Source organism: Amblyomma maculatum, chromosome 10 (genome assembly GCF_055883805.1).
Source record: "Amblyomma maculatum isolate TAMU_Amacu chromosome 10, ASM5588380v1, whole genome shotgun sequence".
NCBI lineage: Eukaryota > Metazoa > Arthropoda > Arachnida > Ixodida > Ixodidae > Amblyomma > Amblyomma maculatum.
Window position 1 is genome coordinate 27,984,801 of NC_139353.1, and position 11,947 is coordinate 27,996,747.

Sequence of the window (11,947 nt, forward strand, 5' to 3'; positions counted from 1 at the left end):
CAAGCGCCGCAGCGCGAGCTAGGATCAAATGCTCTGAAACTTCCATCAAAACATGACTGGCAACGGTAAACACCTTTACTGGCATCTGCTCGATGCCTTACACTGCTCCAAGCGCTGCAGCGCGGCATTCGCTGGCAGTGAACGAATTTCGCTCATAGCATCGCGGAAAGTTTTCATGGCCAGCAAAAGTATTGAAGGGCTGTCGTGACAATATTTCGCTGCAATCCAGTGATGACCTGAGCCATCGTGCGCCTTCCTTTAGTGTTGCTGCCACCGCTTGAGATGGATATACGGGCAGTGCTCAAACATTGTTGCCCCTAATTTTCTCCCCCATATACTGTTTGTTCAAAATATTTCAGCGGCATATGAGGCGTACCTATACCAATTTTCAAAGTAATAATGTTAAAATTAGGCGGCTTTGAGCACCTGGTGAAGTAGAGCAAGCATGCCCCTATTGTATCAGCTTTTTTTCCTTAGCAGCACCCACAGGGGTGACAATACCCCCCCCCCCCTCTCACAGCGGCCTAAAAACAAGAGACAATTCCCAAAATTGACTTGACTATACGTCGGCACTCTCTTTACAGTACTAGGTTGGCACCGTCTGATGTCCATCCTTGCGCTTCACGGATCCAGATTTTAACGACAACAGCCTCATTCGCGCTGTGAGGCCATGGCTGCACCAGAAGGAAAATAATTATGCTATAAATTAAGAGGTTAATGCTATTTTTTATCGGTGGATGTTAAGCATGTAATGATGTAAAGATTAAAATGAAAGTAGTAAGAGCTTTTGGTAAGGCAAAGTCACAGCCGAGTAAGCATTCCCAAAGTCCTGAAAACAAAAAGCGTTTGCCACTATCCGTACTGAAAATGTTACAAAGAAAATGAAGAAAGCTTGTGAAAAACTTTATTTTCATGAATATGTTGCTTATAAGCTGCAGCCGTTTCTTTGTTGTTTTCATTCGTATCAGATGCCATTGTTCTTCTAAAGTCATCTGAACTGTCGCAATCATTGCAGCGAAACACACCGGAGATGCAAATACAACCTTCGACAACGTCCTCATGACAAAAAAACACGCACACAAAAATCAGCGAATTATGGACTACAATGCAGCACACCCTGCTGCTAACGAATCCCTGAAAAGGTGCAGTGCTGAATGCATATATGCGAAGTATCACTCACTCACAATTATCGGCAATAATGAACCCATTATCAAAGCTGAGGGCTCAAGGACGCCGTATATGGACTAGCAAAAAAAGAGTGCCAAAGAAGACACTCAGAGAAATGCCAAAGCGGAATGCTTCCACAAAAACTTTTCAGGCAGCCTTTTACAGGTGGTCAGCAAATCACTGCAAAGATATTGAGCATCAGCAATGTAATCACAGCACACCTGTGCAAGCTTGTACTGAGCGGCATTATGCGCCTAAGTACATATAACAGGAAACGTTCATACTCTTGGAAAGAACACTGCAAAACATTACGTTCGACATAAATTCATAAGTGTGGATGCCCCTGACAAAACGACGTAAGTAAAAAGGACACCAAAAGTATGCATTATCGTGGAGCTGGTAACAAGTGTATATGTTTTTTTCACACACGCAAAAAGATATCGGCCATGTTTTCAGAGCGTAAAACCAATAAGAAACTGGAGCCTTGGTAGGGCCATCGTTGCAACTTGTCGCTGAGCGATTCCCAAACACAAACATGTCGTTACTTTGTTTCAAGCTGCATTGCGCGGCTGAGTAATTATGCAGGAAAGTCACTCTGTTCAAACTGGGTTCTGCATATATTGCATAAATATTTGCAAATCATGCTTCAGCCAGCCAATGTGAGCGATAAATCATGGAGCAGAAAAGCTTCAGAAAGCTACAGACGCAGCGTCTTGCTTATGACAAGCAATTAGATACCTCGCGCATGTTCTGATGTTTGTGCTCCTCCAGAATCTTGGGAAAGATCACTCACGCCGCCAGGAAAATAAAATACCGCCGAATGTAGGTGCCGTGCGCTTTGTATCGTATACCAACGGGTACGTTGTTGTGCCCATAAAACAGGCTTGCTAAGGTTCTGGGGGTCGGATGCCGATATTACTTGCATACCACAAACGTAAACTGTACAATAAGACTTATAAGCAACGCGATACGAGTCAGCTACTTCATGTGCTGGCGTACAGAGCGCCTATTCCTTTTTGCCAAGCGAACTGGCAACACTGATGGCCTGTTCAATGACGTTGGTGATCCTGGGTTCGTCGGGGCCGAGCTCCGGCAGCTTGGGCAGCTCCTGGCAGGCGCGGGATCCTCGGGTGTATTCGCCGCATACCAGGCTGAGTGTCTCGCCAAAGATGCTTTCCATGCTTCCCGCCATGAACTCCCTGCCGGCATCAGTGTCGCAGCCGGCCAAGGACTCTTCGATGCACTGCAGTCCTTCGTGATACGTGCTGACGGGACAAGTAGAAAGTTTTTTTTTTTCTTAGTAGTGTCGAACACTTGAACGTCCTGGGCAGAATACCTCAAGACGGTTGACAAAGAGCTAAACAATATGATGCATTACGCACGTTGTATTGACCCAGGAAACCATGGAGTCCACCACCCTTCGTCATTAAGTTTCTTTTCATACCGTGCATATTTTTTGCAACGTGTTATTCTTACAGCAGTATTTAACACTACATTAAGCATAGCCATATGACTACATGAAAAAATGCTCGATTTATCAAGCTTTCTGGGCAGAAAAACAACTCGCTACCAGTGTATTGTTCAAGGTGAAGCACAGCTACTAGATGAATGGGGAGCACATTTTGCTTCTCATAATGTGATTTCACTGAACTGAACAATGTACATTATCTCACTTCAATGTGGTTGAAGATAAGTACTTAGGAAACGCATACAAGTAGATGCAAATGGAATTAAAGGCATAGTGTTTCTATGCTTTGAACGAACCACCTGATTGCCATTTGAGCGCAGTTTGTTCAAAGATCGCCTAGGTTGTTTTCCAGGGCTTATAAATTTCATTCGTTTACACAAGTGGAGCGGGTGCTCCAAGGAGACCGCTCAGAGAGTCAATTTCTCTAGAACATTCGTATGCACACTTCACATCAGGGTAGTTTTTACGTCTCGACAACCATGAAAGATGCTAGTTTGTATGCAGACGTTTCGTGACAAGCTCTCCAATGCACTAAACAGAAAACAGAACTGGGGCTGCACCGGCCTTCATACGAGAGTGCGCCAAATGACTCTGTGTAAATCAAGAGTAGTTGAATCGTTGCTGTTTTGACCACGCGCCTTACCACGTCTGTGATTTTATTGTGCACAAATGTTAGAAAAAATAATGAACGTGCAACCATAACACATAAGTTTATCATCCTAAAGAACACCATATCGTTTCCACATCCACCTCACGCGACGAATTACATTCTGCGCCCTTCGTCCTGAACTCAAAGACCTCTATCAAGTTCACTGTTAACCGCTTTGACACAAATGCCTGGTGTCAAAGCGCTACTAAGATCCAGTGTACATCGCGGAAGGTGCTTGCCGCGGTTGAAACGAAGGATTTGAGGACGGATTCCCGCAGGGGTAGGAAAGCTGCGAGTGCTCTATTGCAGCACAATGGGATTACTTTCACGGTTATAGCATGTAAATGTCGACCGCATAAAACGTTTCCCGTTAAACAGCCCTGGTCTTTTAGATACAACATTGTGCATGTACAACGACTGTCAATGTCTACCAGTCTACCAGTCTACCAGTCAACGCACACACAGTTTTATCGCTACAAGTATGTCCCAGTCTATTAAAATGATTTGGTTTGGTTCCGTGTGTGGTGTTTATAGTTCCAAAACAACTCAGGCTATCAGAGACGCCGTAGTGGAGGACTCCGGAAATTTTAACCACCTGGTATTCTTTAACGTGCACTAATATCTCACAGCACATGGGCGCCTTGCTTTTGGCCTCCATCGAAAAGTGGCCGCCGCGGCCGGGAATCCTTAGGCACGGTAGTCGAGCGTTGTAACCACTGCATCACTACCGTGGGGCTTTTTAAAAGTGATATTGAGCAGTCAGACCGCAAACACAGTGGGAGTTCATCCTTACCAACACGAATAGTGGATGACGTCTTTTGCTGGAGCCTTGGTAGTGCCTCGTTGCAGTTTGTCGCTGAGCGATTCCATGCAGCTGTGCAGCTTGGTGCCGTGCGCGTTCAAACACTTAACGGCATTCTTGTACACTGGTCGCGTTCATGCAGAGAAAACAAAAGTAAAAATAAACAATATGACACTCAATGAAAGGATCCATCGTTCACGCACACTTTTAATCACAATCTGTCATGGTTATTCTCTTAAAGTCTATTTCGGCTGCGATATTGACACCATAAGTAGTCTTTATGGACCCCGCCATGTAATACATTTCTAGTATGCTCGCACTAAACTCACGTAACCTTCACTATTACGCTCATGTTTATAATTCCAGTACTGCTACAATGCTACATGCATCTGGCAGGCGGTAGTTGGCAAGTGACAAGGTCGCGCAGTGAGTCGTCGGTGACGTGTGTCCCGCCACGAGACCAGGTGCCCTTGGGCAGCACTGTACAGAGAAAAATTGAACACTCGGCTGCCCTTGAATCCCGTGTAAGACAGGCTAATCCTAGGCTATAAGGCCCGATGGTACGTGTTGGTAAGAGCGGGTCTTCATATTTATGTGGGGTTGTTGATCACGTACTATGTTATATTACGACTCTATGCCAATGAAAACGTGCGACTCGCAACCAAAGTGACAATGAAACCGATATGATAGCGCACTGATTTTGTGTTAGGCGTAAGCAAATAAGTAAACTGGCAGATATTTTTTTTTGCTTTATGTTCTATTGCACAGTTGTTACCACAGCCAGTTGCCGTGCAACGCGACGTCCTCGTTTTATCTGCCTATTATCGCAGTGGACAATAAGGATGTAGTAACACGTAATGGTCTTTGTATTGTACCAGGCATTACGTTAGTTCGTTGCTTATTTGAAGATGAAAGCCTTACACTTCTATGTTTCAAAGTCGCGTTGCGAGGTACAGAAAAACGGAGCACGCCAGGAAAGGGAAACAGCAGCGCCGGAGGAATGTTTTGAGAAGGAACGACCGAAACATTGAGAAAGGCCAACATCAACGCTGGGTTATGGAGGAAGATTTCAGCGGTTGCGAAGAAGGGCACGGTATATGGAGGAAAATGTAAATGGCGACGCCTGTGTAACGTTCTAGAGACGGCGGCAGGCTGCAGCACGCTCGCAGCGCACTCTACCGCCTTGTATTCGCCACCGCGTGAGCTCAAAGCTTCAGTTCGCACCGATATATAGGTGATCACGCAACAGACCCTAGTCACGGGTGGGAAAGTGGATAGCGAGCGCCCGCATAGTTCCCGAGGATGGTGTGGGGACTTGTGCATTGAATGAAATGGACAATTATTTGTCGTTACAAGTGGATGTGGAAGATATCTACTGTGGTGATTCAAGTGCGTGCAGAAGGGTTGGATGTCATAGAGTGTGATTAAAAGATACAAAAACTTAGCAAAACGTATGACTAGGCTTTCGCCTTCACATTCTTAGAAAGTTGCAAACATCTCCCGTAGTGTTTTTCTTACTAGGTTGTAAAGAACGATATGAGCAAGACTTTGTTTCAAAACACGACGTTCATTCAAAACCGAGTAAAGTCTGCTAATCGTATGAGTTAAAGTTGGAAAGTGACCCCACTAAGGCCGTCTTTTTCTGTGCGCTGGCTTGTACCCTTAGTGTGTCCGTGTTCACTTGATGAAAGACAAGGAATGATTGTGAGGCCACTGAGATTCAACTTTTTTGTTCAGTTATATTTAATTCTGGTGGAAAGCGCCCATCTCTCCGGCTCATTTGTGCTAAAGTGAACGAATAAGGCGATAGAAGTGCACCAATAATTATAATAGCACGAAATACAAATAACAATTACATTCAACAACCTCCTTTTGTGGATGGCGGAGCACCCCGTCTCCACATGCTCAACCACTAAATGCCTGCAGTTTTGAGGCAGTCGAGCAAAAAGCACTTCTTACCTGAAAAGTGCTCGTTACACCTCTGTTTTAGTTTGTTTATACTACAGCGGGCAGACGACGACGAAGATGAGTTGTAGCACGGGCCGAAGACGAACGAAGATGAAGATCTCTGTGTTCTCGATGCTGCTTGCAGCCTATGCTGTCTTCGCTAGTGTTGATAGATATAAATACATTCTTTCCCGCTACAATACATACACCGTTTTTTCCGCCGATGTTATTTACATGTGCGATGCTTTCTTTATAAATTCAGTCACGGCGCCTGATTTTAAGTATGTGTGCATGGTTCTCCTAACGTTCACATCTAACTATAGTTCCTGCCCTGTGCTCCTTAAATATTACTCGCACCATAAATTTACCCAGCTATGCTTAGCCAGCTTTGTCTCAGCTTGTAGACAACCATGCAATGGCGCTGCCAATAACCTTTTTAAAACAGAGGTCAGGTTACAGTGCGTGAATGTGGTGGCGAACAACGAAAGTAACAGAGCATATGACGTCGTTCTCTGTGCTCTAATCATTATTAGGCTAGTTAGTGGCTGTACCGCACCACGCCTTCGAATACGTGAAGTGAAAAGCGGCAGTGCTTACGTTTGTTCTGATCCGTTCCTTCGGTGCATGTGGCTTCGTAGCTCTCTTCCATGGCTTTGATGGCCAGCTGTGCTGCCACACGTGGCAGACCCTCGAGGCAGTCTTCAACGAACTTCAGCGTGCATGAAATCTGCTTATTGTCCAACCTGGGATAAAAATGATTCGTGTATTTTTCTTAACAGGCTAGTTATAACATCTCCTGATTAAAAGCATGCCTCACTCTGCCATGTACAGAATGACTTAAATTGAACCATTCTATCAGACATTCACTTCAATCGCCATGACCTATTGTCGCTATACATAAGGCTGAAGACTACCTATGAATCGCTTGACTGATTGTGCATGTAGTGAGCGACTATGGGAGCTGTTGACTGAGTCAAGGATTTAGTGGCAAGTTTCATAACCCTATCGCATGGCTATCAACAGCTTGCTTATCTATCTTTCCATCTTAGCAATTAACAATATATCAACAAATTTTGTCATTAATAAAAGGTGAATGAAATCCGCTTAATTTACTAGGAATCAATTAAATCTTATATTCTGTCGCTGATGACGAGGAACTGTAAAGTGACTGCGTAACTGTAAAGCTTGGCTAAAATATGCTGCCTTAACAATGCCACTTGAAGATTGAATGCTACATAAAGCTTTTCCCTAAATACAAGTCAATTGAGTATCAAACAAAACTGTGTTGATATAGAAATAGATGTGTAAACTAAACTGTTATAATGTGCACGACACCACCGTTGAAATTAATGTCCTGCCTTATCAACAATGTCATTTGAAGATAATTACAAAATTGAGCTTGCACCTAATTACAAGTCATGAAAGCACTAGACAAATCTGTGCTGATATTAAAATAGAAGTGTAATCTAAACAGTTACAGTGTGCGTGGCACCACCAGTACAGCGGCGGGCCTTCCTTGAAAGCAGTAGCCGATAAAGACATAATTATGAAGATAAATAAAAATAAAAATATCTTTTACGAATCTACCATTATCATTTAAGTAAGATATATTAAGCCTGAGCGGGATCTATGGGGTAGCGTAAGCCATCGTGACATGCATTTAGAAACAGGTTTCCTTGACCAATGCTAATTTATTGGCGATTATTTGACGATTTCAGTGAAGGAGATTCAAAGCTATTCCTTTTTTCTGGTGATGTTGTTATTTCGTACTTTTTAAATAATTTACTCTGAAGGATTCGAAACCAATTGGTTCATCTGAGATTAAGCGCTCTTTTGTTCAACCATTCTGCTACTAATAGATCGCCTCTAAATCGTAAAAGGTTACACTTGCCCTCTGCATTGACATGCGATAAAGGAATTATCGACTTAAATATGAACTAGTAGAAAATTCGGTTCTCTTAGTGGTAACCTTTAAGAAGACGCCAATTTAACTCTCTTCATTAACAGTTTAGAAAATGGTTAGTTTTACATGTTTACATGGCGTTTCCCGGAAAAGAACAACATGTCTTTTGTTACCACAAAATGATGCTCTTGAATCTAGGCGATGGACCCGGACTGGAGAAAGCAGCAGGCACTTACGCACAAGCTTGCGTGAACTTTTCGCCACCCTCGTGCAGGTAAGTGCGGGTCACAAAGGGCACATAATCTGAGCCGCAGGCGCGTAGCTGCTCTATTTTGCATTCAGGCTTCAGCTGAGCCAGGGAGATTCCTGCAGAGACCAAAGTAGAAGGCAATCGAAAATGTTTTTTCTTCCTTTTTATTAAGCAAAGCACGGCATTTTCGTCTTTGTTTTCTAATTTTCCAATTAAAGCTCATGTATTCGATGTGCAAACCACAGTGCGCAACGCAAGGCATGAACAAAATATTTTCTTCTTGTTACTGGGTTGTTCTAGCGCTGCATTTGTGGTTTAGATGGTTCAGATTTCTTATCTACCAAACAGCGTTACCAACCACGGTAGCCAACGCACAATCTCAGCACAAAGACTACTGAAGCACTCGTTTTCCGCACCTTTAGAGAGCTATAAAGTGCATTATAAATGTTGTTTTTGTTAGTTTTAATCCGCGCTTTGATATTTTAATGCAGGTTACGCGCAAGATTTGTATGCAAATGAATGTCTTTTAATGCACTGTCTTTATAAAGTGGTGCATGAGCATTTTCTTTTATGCTCAGGTTAGGACATCGTGTCATAAAATAAACGCAGCAGGGGTAGTCGCGCAATCTTCATTAAAGTTTGAAAACACTTCTTTAGTCGTAATTATGGAGTTTTATTATATATTGTTTCCATTATATATGCATACTTTTACATTGAAATTTTTATTTTATTACTTTTTTTGTTGTTGGTCGCACATCAAGAACATCGGTGGTTCCGTCTACGCGTTGTGCGGCTAGCGACAGAAGGTCTCTGTTGGTGATTGTAAACAATACGAACTTAAATAAGTTCAGAAGCTCAAATTTTTCCTTGTTGTTTCTATTAAAAAAGGGGTCCTATAAGAAAACAAATGGTAATATAATCGTCAGATAGTGAACCATGGTCTCCGTCCCGATGTTTTGTTTGGCTCATACGTCAAGCCGGAACACAAGCGACTAGAATGCACAAACAGAACTGATAAAACACTAAAATATAACCCAAGGTGCTGTTTTCAATCTACTTGTGTCTTCAGTGGTTACGCTGAAATATTCTCAAAACTGCGGAAAAAGAAATTGGCGAGGTATAATTCCGCTTGCATGAATTACAACGTGCGAAAGCAGTGTTTGGCATGGCTTTTCCTTGGCGGTTTAGCTTTCAGAGACTGGTACAAACTATAACAAACTGTAAAACATCTCTACCTGGTCTGGTTTCAGGGAAAGAAAGGATCAGTATCACTCTCACTTCTCGGTGAGGAAACTGGACACCTACACATGAAAGGTTTTGCTCCTATATGACAATCGTATAAATATTTTGCCCCTAAAACAAATGTTTCTGGTGTGCGCTTTCCTTCGAGTCTCTTTCTTAGAATAGTTTTCAAACAGACTTTATGGCGTGTGATCTTTCCCGAAAGCAGTTTCGCTTTAATAATCCTTAGATGCTGAGTGCAAGCGGCACTATCATTGATGTTTTTTTTTTCTTTACTGATCTCCTTGCATGAACAAGCGAGAATTAAAAGTACATTCCCCAATTGTCTATCCGCTGCGTTACAGGGAAAATATATAACAGACAACTTGTTATTGCAAACCATTGTTGCAGTACATCTTGAAAATGAGACAGAGCTGAGGGGATCCAAACAAATGAGGCTCAGGATTAGCCATCGTTTGCATACATTAACTTTCGAAACAGTGGATAGTGAGCCGGGACAATAGACTCGAAGAACGGGGGTGCGGCATTCACTCACCCAGCAAAGACGCCACCAGTAGAACACCCAAAACACCGTGAGCAGCCATTGTCGCGTTGCTTGTCTCTGAGACCCTATCCCGCTTCCAGTGAGCGCCGATCCGGAACAGCGATTCATTTTAATACCTCGCCCCGAGACGAGGAAAAAGGAAAGCCGCACTCTTCTTTCAGCCGCCTCCGCACGCCGGGCGAGAAAAAAAAGTAGCCAAGATGGCGACAAGCACAAACACACAGAAGGAACGAACAGCAGCGGTGCAGAGAAAGACACGATGGCGATGTAAGAGAGAAAGAGAGAGAGTATTGCACGCCTGTTTGAGTCCTGCCCGGTGTTGCTCATGGCGGTGGTGGTTCACCTTGACCATACGTAGTCGTTTATTGCGCGTGTCGTCGTCTTCGTCTGGGCACCCTCGTTTCCTGTCGATTCGACACAACGGAACTCAACGAGCACGGTTGTGTGTGAAAAAAATACACAAATAAAAAGAAAAAAAAAAGAATAGATTAGAGTGGTGTTTCGGTCGCTCACAGAGTGCACTTTTCGCAATCCCATCAGTGACCGAGCGTAGGCAAGAGCGTGGCAGCATAAGTAAGGACTATGGTAGGAGAGAGAGTTGCGTGAACGCTGCTAACGAAGGGGAGGTCGAGAAAGAAGCAAGGTGGTTGCTTGGGAGAGGTTTTTCTTCTGCCTTTGTTAGAGGCGGGGAAGGAAGAAATGTGCAGTCGGCGTACTCTCCTGGAATACGGTGGTCTTGTGTAACGTTCAATATCAGAGATGCGATGGCGATATTTTGCGAGTGGCGGCCGTGGGTGAGAAGACGAACTGCTGTGGCCGTATAAGCCGGCCTGGGAGACGAGGAAGAGGGAACTGTGATCGAGTAATTGAGATCAGCCTTTCATTGCCCAAGGGCTTCTCGTAAGCTGAACGCAAAGCGCGGCCTCCTTGGGAATGTCTAAAGATCGATCAGGTGTGGCGGTCACGAAAGATTGTGAGATTTAAATATCTTACGTCCTGCGTCATAAAAGCGTGCGTATGAGCACTGAATGTACTTCGGAGCACCAGCTTGTATTTTGCGTAGGCTTCACAGCGAGGGCCCCGAGGCTGTTGTGTCTCGACCGACTAACGTCATGAATCAGAATTTCGGATTGTATTGGTTCGTATTGCATGGCGGAAGGAAGGGAACGCGAGTACAGAAGGACAAACGGAAAAACAGCGCCAAATGCAGCGCCTAGGCTGTGTGTGCATTACTTTATTTTTATTTTATTTTTTTGGTCTCGTCTATTCGCTTTCACTTTCCCTGCTGACGTCATGAAAGCTATTTTCCTTATACACGCTGATAAATCTGCATGTAGCCTACCCGGAAACGCTTTCTTTACGGCCTCTTATTTTATTATTTTTTTACTGTAATACCTTCAGGGTCTCGAACGTGCTGACTCCAAAAGCATGAAAGCTGGTACATCCACGTCTGAAACCCAATAGTACAGAAGTCGATTGCAAATTGTGCTATTTTTGGTAGAAATTAGTTGGAACATCAACACGGTAACATGGTAACATGGTAACATGCAAAGAAGAACTTAAAACGGTGGTCAGTTAGCGATGACATGTGAGAAATCCGACAACGAAATTCGCTTATTAGTTACCAGCAAGAAAGAAATATTTATTGAAAAGTCATAGGCAAATTTGAGTAATCCGACAACGAAATTCGCTTTTTAGTTATCAGAAAGAAAGAAATATTTATTGAAAAGTGGTAAGGGACACATTCCTCTAGGTTGAAGCAAATCTGAAAGCATAAGGTTTGAGTTCTTTAAAGTGGCGCTAGCTGTGCGATGATGGCTGTCAGCAATCAAATGAGTAGATTGGTCTTGCCTAGATTCAATGAGGCTTATTAAGAGTTTGATTCCACATTGTCGACGCCTATTTAGCTTAACCTGCCTAGAGTTTGACATAATATGAGCTTAAAATGCCTTGTTGCTTGAGAAAATTTGTGATG

The 11,947-nt window shown here is 43.5% G+C and overlaps 1 protein-coding gene across 1 annotated transcript; it reads right to left on the reverse strand.

Moving 5' to 3' along the window:
- Positions 1 to 893: 893 nt before the first annotated feature.
- Positions 894 to 10,174, reverse strand: LOC146175976 (uncharacterized). The gene is made up of 5 exons (XM_084582333.1): positions 9,964 to 10,174; positions 8,173 to 8,302; positions 6,631 to 6,776; positions 4,078 to 4,210; positions 894 to 2,432 (listed from the first exon to the last, which is right to left on the reverse strand). The coding sequence occupies exons 1-5, from the start codon at positions 10,010 to 10,012 to the stop codon at positions 2,174 to 2,176; spliced, it is 717 nt and encodes a 238-aa protein (XP_084438459.1). The 5' UTR covers positions 10,013 to 10,174; the 3' UTR covers positions 894 to 2,173.
- Between the last annotated feature and the right edge of the window lie 1,773 nt (positions 10,175 to 11,947).